General features: G+C 43.6%; 2 protein-coding genes across 4 annotated transcripts in view; one reads left to right on the top strand and one right to left on the bottom strand.

Moving 5' to 3' along the window:
- Positions 1–935: 935 nt before the first annotated feature.
- On the top strand, positions 936–7,866 carry rab38b (RAB38b, member of RAS oncogene family). Its single transcript, XM_030362222.1, has 3 exons — positions 936–1,422; positions 2,864–3,147; positions 7,688–7,866. Exons 1-3 carry the CDS (start codon positions 1,185–1,187, stop codon positions 7,838–7,840), a joined length of 675 nt encoding a protein of 224 aa, XP_030218082.1. The 5' UTR covers positions 936–1,184; the 3' UTR covers positions 7,841–7,866.
- A 4,024-nt stretch (positions 7,867–11,890) lies between these two features.
- The window catches only part of bach1b (BTB and CNC homology 1, basic leucine zipper transcription factor 1 b), a 7,788-nt gene continuing 3,646 nt past the window's right edge, over positions 11,891–16,032 (bottom strand). For all 3 annotated transcript variants that reach the window (XM_030361515.1, XM_030361516.1, XM_030361514.1), the window contains 3 exons: positions 15,565–16,032; positions 13,653–13,859; positions 11,891–13,417 (listed from right to left, as the gene is read on the bottom strand). The exon at positions 15,565–16,032 is cut by the window's right edge and continues 948 nt beyond it. In XM_030361515.1, the coding sequence (XP_030217375.1) occupies positions 13,115–13,417; positions 13,653–13,859; positions 15,565–16,032 (978 nt within the window). In that variant the 3' untranslated portion in view covers positions 11,891–13,114. The remainder of the gene's footprint in view (positions 13,418–13,652; positions 13,860–15,564) is intronic.

The following is a 16,032-nucleotide window of genomic DNA, read 5'->3' as shown; positions in this document are numbered from 1 at the left end:
TATCTATCTATCTATCTATCTATCTATCTATCTATCTATCCATCCATCCATCCATCCATCCATCCATCCATCCATCCATCCATCCATCCATCCATCCATCCATCCATCCATCCATCCATCCATCCATCCATCCATCCATCCATCCATCCATCCATCCATCCATCCATCCATCCATCCATCCATCCATCCATCCATCCATCCATCCATCTATATATCTGTCTGTCCATCTGATTGTCTGTTTCTGTCTGTCCTTCGTTACATCTGGGAGTGTTATAAAAACAATTTTCTGATTATTTAATTAATTACTTCATATTTCATCTTTAATATGAACCGTGTGTCATAATATTTGTTTGAAATTCTAAGCGTTTTTGTTTTTATAAATATCATTTGTTGCTGTATTCTTGCTTTTCATTTTAATATTAAATGTTTTAAATACAGGTTGTCTAAGTTTGTTTTTGTTTGTAAGCATACCTGTAACAACATTATTAGCATTAGGGTAGGCCTATTATTATCTATCATTTATCATGGGGCATTAATAATCTAGGCATACGATCTTCATTTATTTTTTTCACCAATTTACAAACCAGTGTGTACAGATCATAAAAGTTATTCTCAATCAGAACTATTAGAAATAGATCAAATACTGTACAACATGTTTTTATCAGGAGTTGTGTGCCTCGATTCATTGTACAAGTCGTACGCCTTTCAACAACGAACGGACCTTGTTGCAAACATGTCAGGTTAAAATTAAAAGGTTTTACTACCGTCCCCCGAGAAGAGTGTTTATCGTTAGTTTGTATTGACCTGAGAACAACTTCATCACGTTGATCACACAGGCCCATTTACAACAGCGACTACCTGGAGAGCGTGCCACGCCCCCTCGCGAGCGAATGTGCGTCCCGTCCGTGTGCCGCCGGGGTTACGAGACGAGGTCACAAGGTTCCTCACTGCGAGCGCTGCGCCGACGAGTTAACCTCCCCACGGTCAGGGCGGATCCTCCTCACACTCACACGGCGGAGCTCAGAGAGTACTCCTCAGGGATCGCTAAAGTATATTTAGTAAACACCACCATCGCCGTATCGCCCTTTACTTTATGTTTCGTTTGCTCACACACTAGGGGAAACTTTTGAAAATGATCCAATCGTTCCGTTGCGGGTGACACTTTTGCTCATAAAAGTCTTGGAATGTCCAACCATTCGTCCGGGAGCAGCAGTAGGCTGACCATGCAGAATCCTCGGAAGGAGCACCTGTACAAGGTGCTGGTCATCGGGGACCTCGGGGTTGGGAAGACGGCCGTTATCAGGCGCTATGTGCACCAGACGTACTCCGCCAACTATCGCGCAACTATTGGAGTGGATTTTGCACTGAAGGTGTTGAACTGGGACTCTGAGACCATCCGTCTCCAACTCTGGGACATCGCAGGTGGGGAAATGATATGCTTAGGACATGCAATTGCGGTTGGAACATTTGTTTACTCATTTTGTCGGAAATAAGCGGTTTCAGACAGCTTCTGCCTTCCTGTTTTACTAGGCTACGAAAACCGCTGCCACATTTGCCCTAAACAAATAAATGTAGGGCAAGTTATTGTCTTCTGAATGTTTGAACAAGAACAGGTCCTGCCGAGTTATAACCTCATCTTAGACGTTTTGGATAGGGTTATGGTTCATGGGCACGCTATACTGGCGTGATCTTCCCTGTTGGACACTCCTGTCACCCTCATTCTCTATTATTTTTTGTCATGAAAGAAGAAGAGTGAGCTGTCATGCATGCAATGTATTCTGAGGGATCATGTGAGGCAGGCCATGTGAGGTGCATTTCAAGGAGTTAGGAGCTTCGTTGTGCATTGTATATCCCTTAACATATGTGAGAACATTGCACGCACACAGGCTCTCACTGAAACACACACACACACACACACACACACACACACACACACACACACACACACACACACACACACACACACACACACACACACACACACACACACCAGGTATCTCTTTGTACTTAAAATGCACTTTTTTGAGGTAGACGTATCGTAATTGATAAACATCTTTGAGAAATCCTCCAGCTGCGATGGAGATCCATCAATATTCTTGCTGAATCGGAAGGAGCTTTATTTCATTCCAAGGTGCACCAACACAACGAATATTGCTGACAAATATGGAAGCAGAAGTGCTCAATGCGCAAACTCTTACGGACTTGGCAGCATGCATTTTCTTCATGACCTTCGAAGCCTGAAGCATGTTAACAGTCATGTGTGTCACACACACACGCACACAAATACTCACAAAAGACCGGATGACCACAATATTTTATTAGTTAATATAGAGTAGAGTTAATATTTACGTTCCAGTCCATGTAACCTAATTTGAATACCACACATGCTAATTTACAAGTGTAACAAGCGGTGGCTTTGACTATTTGTCCCAGCACAGCAGAACCAACTCAGTCTCAGTGGAATGCAGATCCTGGCGAGAACAACCTTAGAATGCCAGCTGCTGCAAAACAACCTGAATCGGTTGTTTGTCCCGACGAATTCTGGGAACATGATCCACAATTATCCCTGATTGCCTGTCAATGCGAGGCGTGTGAGTGAGAGAGGTTGTGTTACTTGCTTACTTAGGTATTCACGTTTGTGTTTACGTGTGTGTGTGTGTGTGTGTGTGTGTGTGTGTGTGTGTGTGTGTGTGTGTGTGTGTGTGTGTGTGTGTGTGTGTGTGTGTGTGTGTGTGTGTGTGTGTGAGAGAGGGTGTGTTATTTGCTTACTTAGGTATTCACGTTTGTGTTTATGTGTGTGTGTGTGTGTGTGTGTGTGTGTGTATGTGTGTGTGTGCTTGCATTGTGTCCCTGCTTGTCACAGGACAGGAGCGGTTCGGCAACATGACGCGCGTGTACTACCGCGAGGCCATGGGGGCCTTCATCGTGTTCGACGCCACCAGGCCCACCACCTTCGAGGCGGTCACCAAGTGGAAAGAGGACCTGGACTCCAAGCTCATGCTGGCAAACGGCCGGAGCATCGCCACCGTGCTGCTGGCCAACAAGTGCGACCAGGGTAGGGACGAGTTCATCAACAACAACGGCGTCAAGATGGACCAGTTCTGCAAAGAGCACGGCTTTGTCGGTTGGTTTGAGACGTCCGCTAAGGTGAGACACGGCGCCTTTAGAATTGACGGTAAATGGACTGCGTTTATAGTGCGCTTTCCTGAACCAGTGGCCGCTCGAAACGCTTTACCAATAGTTGGCTCACGTTAACCCGTTCATACACTCGTCCGTACACCGACGGATGTGTCAGCCATGCTAGGCAACAGCCAGCTCGTCGTCGGGACCTGTTAGAATCAGGTGTCTCGCTAATAGAGCCCTCGACACCAGGGGTCGAATAGGCAAACCTTTGTTTGCTACACAAGCCACTCTACCTCCTGAGCAACCGTCAGCTAAATTACTGTCTACGGTTCTCCTTCCGCCAACGAGAACCATTGAAATGAACACAGAAGGACATTATTTAGTTAAAGCCGCGTTATTTGACTTATGACCACTAGAGGCCATATTTATCTGCATGATTACTAAAAGCAAACATGTCTTCATGAAGAAACATGTAATTATGTACATATGCAGTTAAGAGGATATTTAAAGGTGAAACAAGTTTAAAATAAATTACATCTTCTGTTCGGTACCAGAGAGCCTAGAGCAGGGGTCTCCAACACGTCGATCGCGAGCTACCGGTAGCTCGCGGGCAGGTTTTCAGTAGCTCGCCTGATAGGTTGACCGAAAAAAATAAAAAAATAAAAAATTATAATAATAATTAAAAAAAATAAAAAAATTAAAAATAATAATATTCCGACGACAGTAAATGCACCTCATCTCACTTACGTTCACATATATGTCACATTGGTGTCCGGTGTAAATGTAGCCAAAGTGACGTTGTGACGTTGAGTGACGTTGTACGCTCGCTAAGCTAAAGTGAGGAGTTTGGTGGTATTAGCAGAACTTTACACAAACAACAAAGATGGAAAACCAAGGTGGCCAAGTCAAGAAAAAGCAGAAAACATACCATTTCCATTTAGAGTGGGAATGCGAGTTCTTCTTTACTAGCGTGAAGGACAAGTGTGTGTGCCTCATATGCGGGAGCAGTGTTTCGGTCGGCAAAAGAGGTAACGTGGAGCGCCACCACACTCAAGTCCACGGTAACTTTGCGCGGGATTTTCCAGCAGGCAGCACTCTACGGACTGAGAAAGTGAACCAGCTGAAAGCAAACCTTAAAAAACAGCAATGTTTATTCATCGGACCGACGAAGAAAGCCAACGCGGCCACGGAGGCATCATTTAAAGTGGCGCACATTTTGACAAAACACAAGAAGCCATACACCGATGGCGGGATGGTGAAGGAAGCAATGACAGCGGTGGCCGACACATTATTCAAGGACCATAAAAGTAAGACTGAAATCATGTCCGCTATCGCTGATGTACAGCTTGGCGCAAACACAGTGGCACGGCGAGTGTCTGCGCTCTCTGCCGATGCAGTGGGTCAGTTGGAGCGGGACATGATTAAATGCAAATGGTTTTCAATTCAATGTGACGAGTCGGTGGATGCGGCTGATACCGCTCAGATGGCTGTGTTTGTCCGGATGGTTTTCGAAGACGCTTCCACCAGAGAGGAGTTTTTAACGTTGCTTCCACTAAAAACCACAACCAGAGGAGTCGATATTTACAACGTTGTGAAAAAGTACTTCGTTGAACATAACGTGCCTATTGAAAAGCTGGTGTCTATTACAACAGACGGCGCACCAGCTATGACAGGACGCCACTCAGGATTTATTGCACTGTGCAAGGCCGACCCGGACTTTCCTAAAATTGTGAACTATCACTGCATCATTCACCAGCAGGCTATATGCGCCAAAGTCATGAGATTTGATCATGTGATGACACCTGTCATTAAGATCATCAACTCCATTCGCGCAAAGGCCAAGCAGCACAGAAGCTTCAAACTGCTCCTCCAGGAACTGTCTGCTGAACACAGTGATCTCCTTCTCCACACTGAGGTGAGGTGGCTGAGCCGAGGAAAAATACTGCATCGCTTCTGCTCATTGCTGAACGAAATCAAGGCTTTCATGGAGTCAAGAGAGGAGGACACTACACTTTTGTCTGATGCTGAGTGGCTGCTTGATCTTGCGTTCCTGACAGACATGACAGAGAAACTCAATCAGCTCAACACCCAGTTACAAGGTAAAGACAGAACAATTTCGGACATGATCAGTGCTGTTAAGGCTTTTAAAGCAAAACTGTCATTCTACCTCCAGCAACTGAAAAACAAAAGACTGCAACACTTCCCAACAGTAGTTAAGATGTTAGATAGCCATGCAGGGGCTGACTTTGTTTTGGATGTCAATAAATATTGTGACCTCATGTCAAAGCTAGGCCAGGAGTTTGAGGATAGGTTCAATGATTTTGATAAGCTGGAGCCATGTGTGGCATTCATTGCCAACCCATTCATGGAGGTAGACATCACAGAGATTTCAGAAAAGATGGCTGAACTGTTCACTGTCAATCCTGTGGAGATGGAGATGGAGGTTATAAATCTCCAGAATCATGTTCAGCTTAAGTCTCAGCAACACTCACAACATTTCTGGAGCCTTGTAGACCCAGAAAACTACAAGAACATTCACCAAGCAGCACTTAAAATTTCTGCTTTATTTGGTTCGACATACCTTTGTGAAGCTGCTTTTTCTGACATGAATGTCATCAAATCTAAATTCAGAACAAGACTGACAGATGAACATTTAAATGACTGTATTAGAGTGAACCTGAGCGCATACACTCCAGCATACACCTCTTTGGTGGACTCCATGCAGTGCCAGTCATCTCACTAAGTTTTAAAAAGAGTGAGTGTACTAATGTTTTCTTGGACCTTTGATGTTGAGTTATTGTGTTATTGTTATTGAGTTGAGTTATTTTTGATAAGCATTGTGTATTGCAATTGCACACGTGTACAAACAGAAGGACTCCATGCAGTGCCAGTCATCTCACTAAGTTTTAAAAAGAGTGAGTGTACTAATGTTTTCTTGGACCTTTGATGTTGAGTTATTAAGTTATTGTATTAGAGTTGAGTTATTTTTGATAAGCATTGTGTATTGCAATTTCACACGTGTACAAACAGAAGCACGTGTGATTAATTAATCAGTTAATCAGTTAATCAGTTAATAAATGCATAATAAATTCATGCATTTATTAATCAGTTCATTAATAAATATGTGCGATGTGATGCAAGTAGCTCTTGGCCACTTAATTTTTTTCTAAGTAGCTCTCAGTTGAAAAAAGGTTGGAGACCCCTGGCCTAGAGGGTTCTGTATTGTATTGAGACCTAAGTGTTGAGCCCAGAGCTTTTGCAGACCCAACCATCCATGGTTAGTGACATGAGGCTGCTGCTTCTGAGCGTAGAACACCTCTGCACTGCCAACTGGAATTTCATACACTGGTGGAAAGTGGTTTAGTGGGACAAGGATAACGCTGGTGGAGTGGGCATGGATGTGAAAGCTCGAGGGCTCGATGGGACGGTTGTATTTTTAAACTTCACAAATCTCCATATCCTCAGCATGTGTACTTTCTATTTCTCTTCAATAGCAAACTCTTCAATACAGATAACCTTTTAATATACTATTTGATTTGCTGAAATGATACCCCAATGACACAATGCAGTGCCAAATTCACACCCATCTGTAAGTTCCTAAAGCGTCTTCATTCGCACACTTTCTGCCGATACTAATGTCTTTAAAAAAAAAGGAGCACCTTGCCCTCTTTCATGTCACGCTGCTCTGACATTCTTGAAGGTCAAAGGTCAATGTTGGAAAGAGCGTATGTGCTTTGAGCGAGTTAAGCGAACCAGAAAGAGTTAAGCTGTCCAGACATCATGTTTGGAAGTTGTCTGTAAAGTTGTTTACATGACTACTGTAACTTTCCCCCAATACAGGGTGAACAGCATGTCGAGGTTTGTTCACACTACATTGGTCAGGCTGACTTGCTACACCTAAGTTCAGCAACACTAAATGACCAAATGACCACAAACTGTAGGGCAGACTATTTGAACATGTGACTGGATTGACCTGTAAAACTGGCAGTTAAACTTAACTGGCAGTTCAATTCAACTGCCAGTTATATTTAACTGCCAGTTAATATTGATCTGTCCTGGTAAATAATAGCGTCAGCTACTCTAACTCTGATAATGGTAATCGATATCAGGTTTCGAATGCAGTCCTCAAGATTTGCCGCATAATCTCATGGGGGAAAATTGGTTAAATTGGGAAAGTTTGCAACTTATTTTTCACTGCAGCCCTCACTTTTCTTCAAATGTCTAAAGAGTAAATCCATCACCCACCAAAAGCTCAATCAACACTGGGTTGTTATTTATTCTCAAGCTGTGGAGAGAAAAGGCCAGAAAATCCCTCAGTGAACGACTGGGCTGCAGCTTAAAGGCTCGAAGGGGCGTTTAAAGCCTAGCGAAGAGAGAAGGACAATAACAGCTGTTGCCAAATACATTATCTTTATTTAGTCAAAAACTGTGTTGAATTAATTGACAAAATAAATTATAAATCCCAGAACATCCACAATCAACAGATAACGATAGAAAAAATATGTAATGTAAGATATGATTTGTAGCAAGCACTGTAATCTAGTTTCCACCGATTTTCCCTCAGGACAACACCAACATCAACGAGGCGGCCAACTTCCTGGTGAAGCACATCATGGCCACAGAGCACGACATCCTGAAGTCGGTAGTGCCGGACACCATCTCTCCCCAGCTCGGCTCCCAGAGCGAGAGTCTCTGCTCTGGCTGCTTCAAACCCTAAAGAGAGTGAGGGAGGGAGGGAGGGAGAGAGAGAGAGAAAGAGAGAGAGAGAGAGAGAGAGAGAGAGAGAGAGAGAGAGAGAGAGAGAGAGAGAGAGAGAGAGAGAGAGAGGGGGAGAGAGAGAGAGAGAGAGAGAGAGAGAGAGAGAGAGAGAGAGAATCACCGTATTTCATCGTGGGTGAAATGCACTGGAACAATGGAAAATATTGGTGAGGCATTTCCCTATTATTTCCCGCATGCACAACCGTCTGAGTGGTGTTTGCTTCCATCGTGTCGTCCACCCCCTGCTTGGCTCCTTCTGTGTCTTTATTGGGAGACAGGCAAAAGTACACGCTCTGTCCTTCCAGAACGTTCTTCGGTTTCTTGAACACACATTCAATGGACTAGTCCAACGTCTACAAATGTCCACCTGTGTTTATGTTTGCACATGATAATGTTTTTTATGGATGCATTTATCCTCTGAAATATTTATGTTTAAAATGTTATATATTTGAAAAAGTGTTTTTGATAAGAGATATTTAAACGTGGACTTAAATTTAACCAGCTGGTTCAAGATGTGACTTTGTGTAAACAGAAAATGATGGCTGCTTCCAACAAACTTAATGTACAGTCTGACCACAGTCCCCGGTGGTCTGATATCTATGTTGACCCAGGGTGCATTGTTATTATTCTTCACTAAGTATTGTATTTAGAAGGAAAATATCATCAAGGAGATAAAACCTCATGAGACAGTTTCCTCGTGGACTCAATAAAGATGTTCACATTGTAGAACAGCCGATCATCAGCAGAGAGAAATTACGTCAGTATTTGAAAGGATTCAGATCATATCTCCATGAATGCCCGCTATTTCACCTCTTGAGTTTCCAAGTTAGGCTCCCTGTAGTAATAAGATAACAAGAAGGCTTTACTGTTTATTTATTTTTTATTAACCCCGCCATATTTTATTTAAAGATAAAACAAAATGTATGTTTACTGTTTGCTTGTGGATTAAATGGTTTTATGCTCCTAACAAAGCCCATCTTTCTGTATCTATAATGAGTGCTTTAGTATAGCAATAGTATAGATTTAGTTTACAGAGTATGGTGTAGTATTAGTATAGTATAGTATAGTATAGTATAGTAGTGTAAAGGTAGTACAGTATAAAGACACAGTGTCTTCTTTGACAGCGCTCTTACCAGAACCTCCCTGCTCCTTCTCTGCTCCTTCTCTGCTCCTTCTCTGAATCCTTTATCTCTCACCCACTATATACCCCCCCCCCCCCCCCCCCCCCCCCCCTATTCCATATCGTACACCCCTGTCCTCGCACGGCTCTGCTCCTTTCCTGCCCGCTAAACTCAGTTCCTGCGTTCTTGTCCCTGTGATTCACAAACGTTATATAAACTCCACCGGGCTCTACCCCAGAACCGGAGACGTGGAACCTTCATCCATCCTCCTTGGCCAAAAAAAAAAGGAGTGCGAGGGATTTTCACTTTCCCTTATCTCCCTCTCTTCTGGATGCCTCTCTGCCTCTCTCTTTGCTTCACTTTCCAAACATGCTGATGTTGCAACTCAGTCGAGGTGTCTTGTGTCGTTAGGTATAGCATGTAGTAGGTATTAGGTAGTAGTGAGTGTTACCAATTATTCTTGGAGAAGGACTTTAAACGTCAAGCCTTATCATAAAACGATGTGTGCGTACTTTAGTACCTACGTATGTGCGTGTTTCCGTGAATGCCTTTGAGAATGTGTGTGTAGGTGTGTGTGTATGCAAATGTATGCGTTCATATATGTGGGTGTGTGTGTGCGAGCATGTGTGTGTGTGTGTGTGAATGTTTGTGTCTGTGTGTGCATTTATGCCTGCGTGTCTGTGGTGTCTGTGCATTAGTGTTGGTGTGTGTGTGTGTGTGTGTGTGTGTGTGTGTGTGTGTGTGTGTGTGTTTGTGTGTGTGTGTGTGTGTGTGTGTGTGCTTGTGTGCGTGCGTGTGTTTTTGTGTGTGTGTGTGTGTGTGTGTGTGTGTGTGTGTTTGGGGTATGTGTGTGTTTTTGTGTGTGGGGTATGTGTGTGTGCTTGTGTGTGTGGGGGGGGTATTTGTGTGTGTGTGTGTGTGTGTGTGTGTGTGTGTGTGTGTGTGTGTGTGTGTGTGTGTGTGTGTGTGTGTGCGTGCGTGCGTGCGTGCGTGCGTGCGTGCGTGCGTGTGTGTGTGTGTGTGTGTGTGTGTGTGTCTGGTAAAGGAGTCACTTTGATCCAGGACTCCCAGGTTCTCATTAGGAAGCCACATGACTGACTGGATGGATGATTCCTTTCCTCAGGGATTAGATTTAGATACACTGTTGCCTGATCTTAACTCACACACTCCTCACAACCGCTATGCACTTATCGTTCCTTCCTTCTTTTGCCCTTTCGGTCTTTCATTCCTTTTTTCGTTCCTTCTTTCATCATGTGTACTGTCGTGACGATATTGGCATTTCACAATGTTGAGCTGAATACTATATCACATCATGTATTTTCTTTATGTTACAAAATACATGTTCTGTATATAACCAGCCGATTCTATGATCTGTAAATAACTAAGAGAATCTATAACTAAGAGAATCTATAATCTGTTGCTTGGACTCCAGAACCACGCGCAGAGAAACCACCCACACGTTGGCACGGAGACAGCGCGCGAAGGCGGGAACATGATAAAGGTGGCGAATAGCAGCAAACAGCAGCAAACAGTAAGGAAGAAATGTAGGTCATGTAAGGGTGAAGAATCAAGTGCAAAGTGCGGCTAAACAGAAGAAACCCGCAACGTTGTAATGACACAGTAGTGTAGTGCTCAGCAAGCTGTCCATACTTCTGTGTTTTATTTTATTATCCCTAGAACATGCCTGAGGTAACATCCAAATTACAAGCGTATCGTATTTGAAAGAACCCCTGTCGGGTATAAACATATGTCCCACATGAGCATCATCTAGTGGTCCTCCTCTGTACTGCCTACGTCTTCGATCACTAGCGGTGGTATGCAGCGCCATCTGTGTGCGGTTGAGTAGTACTGCAAGGATCAGAGCACTTGGTGGACAATGGAATCCTTCTAGTGGTGGCTGACTGAGTGAGTATCATGTTCCACACCTCAACCAACGCACACGCATTCGTGCACGCAAGCATGAATGCATGAACACACACTCAAGAACACAGTAAAGGTGACAGATTTTAATCTTCACACCAACACCGCCACACTACAGCTTTTGAAGTACTTTTTGTTTATCTAGGGGTGACTCGTAACCCAGAAACCTTGTTGCCTCTGTATTTGTATTCACTTTTAACAACATATATATTAGTCAAGCTCTTGCCCTCTGACCCCTTGTTCTAAGCTTTGTTGCAGGCTCATTGAAAGCTGGTGAGAATAGAATGCTGGCTGATTCGGAGTTCAAACGGCATGTGGTTGATTTTCCATGGTAAAGGGTTGACTTTTAAATGTACCAGTTTTATAACAGATGATCATAACTCGATTGACTCTGAGAGCCTTTGGGTTTGCTTGTTTACATGGCAGTGTACTGAATCAAATACTGAAAGAATTATCATAGGCTACTATGGCCAATAGGGGACACTGTACAGCAGTGGGCTGGTTGATATGTGGAGTAAATATATATTATTATACATATTTGAACACACACACACACACACACACACACACACACACACACACACACACACACACACACACACACACACACACACACACACACATATATATATACATATATATATATGTGTGTATATATATATATATATATATATATATATATATATATATATATATACATATATATATATACATACATATATATATATATATATATACATATATATATACATACATACATACATACATACATATATATATATATATATATATATATATAATTCCCATATTCTTTCATGTTTTTCTTCTATGTATTTTGACCACTAGAGGGCATGAATGGCTAAAAGCTTTGCCGATACGTTCAATTAGAATTGACTTGCAACGAAATCTTTAAACATTTATCACACAAACACACCCCATTTTAGTCGAAAACAACAAAAGATCTCGACTCCTTTTCTAGATGATTTAATAAATTCAACCGATTTAAAAAACATAGTTTCTATTGGCTAGCTTTACCAACCCCATGAGTATTATTTTTATTATTTTTATATTATTATTATTATTTATTTTTTATGGTGTTAAAGCTATCAAAAACAAAGTAAAAAATATAAATCCAATTATAAAAACACTACGATAATTAACAACTTATTTATAAACCATTTAAACCAAAATCTTCCTTGATCATGAACTTTCAACGTGGATCGCATAAAGCTGACGGTTGATTTGATTAGGCTATCGAAAAGTTTGCATATCAATAAAAGTGGGAATCAAGTGTGAGTCAGAGGTGATGTAACCATGGTGAAAAAGAAAACAACTGACAAATCAAAACAATTAACTAGAAAGAAAAATGGGAGCACAGCTTGAAGTAAATTAAATTAAAGTAGAAAAGAAATGAACACATAGACCTTATTTCCTTCGTATTTTACAACCAACATAAACACTTTCTGAAACACTTCCGGAAATATGTCAACACAGCATGATTATACTAGAAGAGTTGTGGCCCGAAAATGCTCCTTTCATGTAAAATACCTTCACATAAGACATCACACTGCTGTGGGGTCGGCAAAAGTTGGTTTCTCCCTGAACCCAGCTGAGTCACAGGGGGCGGCTGAGTGGTCAAAGGAGGCGGAACCACAATGAAACATGAAAACACGCAGAGTCGAAGCGACACGGTGTGACCACGGAAGGCCGTCCGTTTGTCTTGCTGCAGTTATACAGCAATTTCAGCGCCCGTGTCTTGTGTGGCTCATTCAAATGTCCAGGAAAAGGACGAAAAATGTTGCGAGAGGTATTGTTTGTCGTGGTTGACCTGAGACATTGTTCTGTGGTGACAGTGTGAGAGTGTTTAACTTACAATACTGTAAGGCCTGGGTTGGTGATTTATGAGTGTAGGGGATTGAGGGATTGATGCAATGGCCACAGGCAGACTGTGGACATTTGGAATCAAACCCAGAACCCTTTTGGCTGGGTGTCAAGCACCATAATAACCACCAGACAATCCTGCTGTCTGTATTTGGAATAAGTTATTTCCCCTTTGTTGAAAAACTGATATCCGGCTTCTCCAACCACAAGCCTTGTTCCCTTTGAGTGGTGTGCAAGTACTCAAAGGCTTCTTCTGACTCCTTCAAGGGGCCTTAGCATCCTCCAAAGATTGTCCTTCCCCGCTGAACATGTCACCACTGGAGATTGATGATCGGATAAGCCTCATCTGCAGCAAGGTCTGAAGGGCAGGCCGGCAACAAAGCCTGGGCCTGCGGTGAAGGAGTTGGCCCAGAGAGGGCGGTGTCTAGGCGGGGGATTAAAGAGGAAAAGGGGCAGTCAGCCGTGGTGTACTTGGCCAGCACCTGGAGCTGCTCCGGCATCAGGCTGGCCTCGCTGCAGATCTTGTCGCACAAGGCCGACACGGTGTGCCACGTCTTCATCTTCAGCTGCTGGAGTCGACTCTGCTCGGCCAGCATCCTCTGTCTCTCCGTCCTCTGTGGCCATCGTCCCAAACACAACAAATAAAAGAAACGCACACGTTGATATATGTTGCCAAATAATTAAAGGTAAACTTGAGCAAAGTCTATGTGGAGAAAAGTCTATATATGACTCCAAGACAAAACAGCCCAGGCTTAGAGTCCAACCCAAAGAAGGCCCAGGCTACTAGGCCTGGGCTTTTTTTGTCCTGGAGTCAAATATATACAAGAGCCCAAACAATGGCGTCCTCACCAGCTTGTTGATCTCACACTCCAGGCTGTGGATGCAGTCGAGCTTCCTCTTGCGGCAGCGTTGTGCCGCCATGCGGTTCTTGCTGCGGCGGCGCATGTCATGGACAAACTCCTGCTGCTCCAGGTTCAGGGTCTGCTTCTTCAGCAGCTGCTGGAAGTCGATCTTGCTCAGGTTGACCACCCAGTCCACGGAGAAGGGCAGCTGCACCTGCGTGTGGACGACACCAGAGTCTTGAGTGCTATCGTGTATGGAGTTAGAATCATACCAAAACCCGCTCACACACAAAACGTGTTTTGCTCACGCACAACGATTCACACACACACAAAACGTGTTTTACTCACGCACAATGATTCACACACACGCTCAGTGTGGTTTGCAAATACAAAACATCATTCACAAACTAATGCATTTTGCTTCAGAAAAAAATACAGTATGTTTTACACATAGTACAAACTAAAATCTTTCAAGTACAAACTAAAATCTTTCAAGTACAAAAAAAAATCCTACAAGTACACAAAAAATTCTACAAGTACGGAACACTGAAAGCTGCGCGTGGATCGGAAGGCATTTGCGCGTGGATCAGCAAGGCGGAAAATTAGTGCCAAAAGTCACGTGACAAACAAATGTCCTGTGATTCACACTACACAACAGCAGGTGGCGCTGTTCCTGCCAAACCGCACGGATTCCGTACGGTTTCCGTGCGGTTTAGCACTTTTACCGCGCCATTCTAGGGCCAGTTAGTGGCCTTCTTGGCTTTCCATAGAATCCACACACACGGTGGGCCGGCATCAAATAAAGATTTTGGGGAGAAAAAAGATCGTCCTGGCGGCCTTAAACTGACTCAACAGCGCCACCTGCTGTTGTGTAGTGTGAATCACAGGACATTTGTTTGTCACGTGACTTTTGGCACTAATTTTCCGCCTTGCTGATCCACGCGCAAATGCCTTCCGATCCACGCGCAGCTTTCAGTGTTCCGTACTTGTAGAATTGTTTAGTGTACTTGAAAGATTTTAGTTTGTACTTGAAAGATTTTAGTTTTTACTATGTGTAAAACATACTGTATTTGTTTCTGAAGCAAAATGCATTAGTTTGTGAATGATGTTTTGTATTTGCAAACCACACTGAGCGTGTGTGTGAATCATTGTGCGTGAGTAAAACACGTTTTGTGTGTGTCTGTGAATCGTTGTGCGTGAGCAAAACACGTTTTGCGTGTGTGCAGGGTTTTGGCATGATTCTAACTCCATAATCGTGGTTATGGAAGGGGTAGAGCAGAAGGGGTAGCTTGCCTTGTGTAAAATGTGTAGGATGTGTTGTTTGAAAATTTGCATTGCTGCTTTAAATGTCCACAATGAGATTGAATGTTTAAGTCACCTTGCGTTCGATTGCAGGAAGGGATTACATTTTTCCTTATTAAATAATTAAGATAATTATTAAAGTTACATTTTTGTCATTTGTCAAATATCTGTTGGGGTTGGGTCACGAAAAAACAAACTTACAAATTACATTTGCTTTGATAATTAGCATCCCTGTGAAGAACCTAACAATGATGAGGTACAGCGACACACACACGCACATGCATGATTCACAAAAGACCGCACACACACGTCACAGATCGGTACGTATACCAGTACTACAAGGTAATTCATTAACTTTGAACACTGCAGCTATTCACTTGGACGAATGTGGAGTTATTTCCTCCTCTTTTCATTGCCAGTAAACACAGTAATCAAATGGTGTAACAAATGATGTCGTGGTGAATTGACATTTTTAAGATACACTGACCTCTCTATAAACCCAACATGTGGCATAGAGAAAAGGGGAAAAAAGCAAGTATCTCAAATTAGTGTGTCAATCTTCTGAAGAGATTCAGAAGGGTAATTTTCCAACGACACTAAGATATCGGACAGCTCACCTGTCGGGCCTTCTCCTGTGCAAACGAGTCATCGCACTCCGTTTCCGTTTCCGAGTCTGCCTCTTCCGTCGAGGTGATCGGCGACACATCGGGGTGAGGCCTGTGTGACGGAGACATCCCCGGACTCTCACACGACACAGCGCCCTCCGCCGCCTGCCGTTCCCCTTCGTCCGGCGCCAGGCCCTGCAGGAACGGGCAGCAGGTGGATCCGACCCTCGGATGGACCGGAACTCTCAGCTGGTCCATGGAGGAGCTCCCTGGGCCTGGGTAGTGACCCGTTTGGGGGGGCGGTAAGGGCTTGGCCACTTCCATCTCCACCCTGCTCCTCTCTCTCGCCCCTTCATCGGGAGCCTCTCCCACTAAGGAGCGTCCTTTCCCTCGTCCCATCCAGCTCTCTTCTTCTGCCTTCAACTGGCTGGCCACAGCTAGGACCGCTCTACGGTTCTTGTGGTCCGCCTCGACCACTGC

This window comes from Gadus morhua, chromosome 7 (assembly GCF_902167405.1).
Source record: "Gadus morhua chromosome 7, gadMor3.0, whole genome shotgun sequence".
Classification (NCBI taxonomy): Eukaryota; Metazoa; Chordata; class Actinopteri; order Gadiformes; family Gadidae; genus Gadus; species Gadus morhua.
This window is presented reverse-complemented; position numbering and strand designations above follow the sequence as displayed.

Excerpts from the sequence above, each read along its gene's own strand:
- rab38b (XM_030362222.1), top strand. The coding sequence starts at position 1,185 with ATGTCCAACCATTCGTCCGGGAGCAGCAGTAGGCTGACCATGCAGAAT. Across the intron at positions 1,423-2,863 it reads CCAACTCTGGGACATCGCAG|GACAGGAGCGGTTCGGCAAC; the intron begins GTGGGGAAATGA and ends TGCTTGTCACAG. Across the intron at positions 3,148-7,687 it reads GGTTTGAGACGTCCGCTAAG|GACAACACCAACATCAACGA; the intron begins GTGAGACACGGC and ends ATTTTCCCTCAG.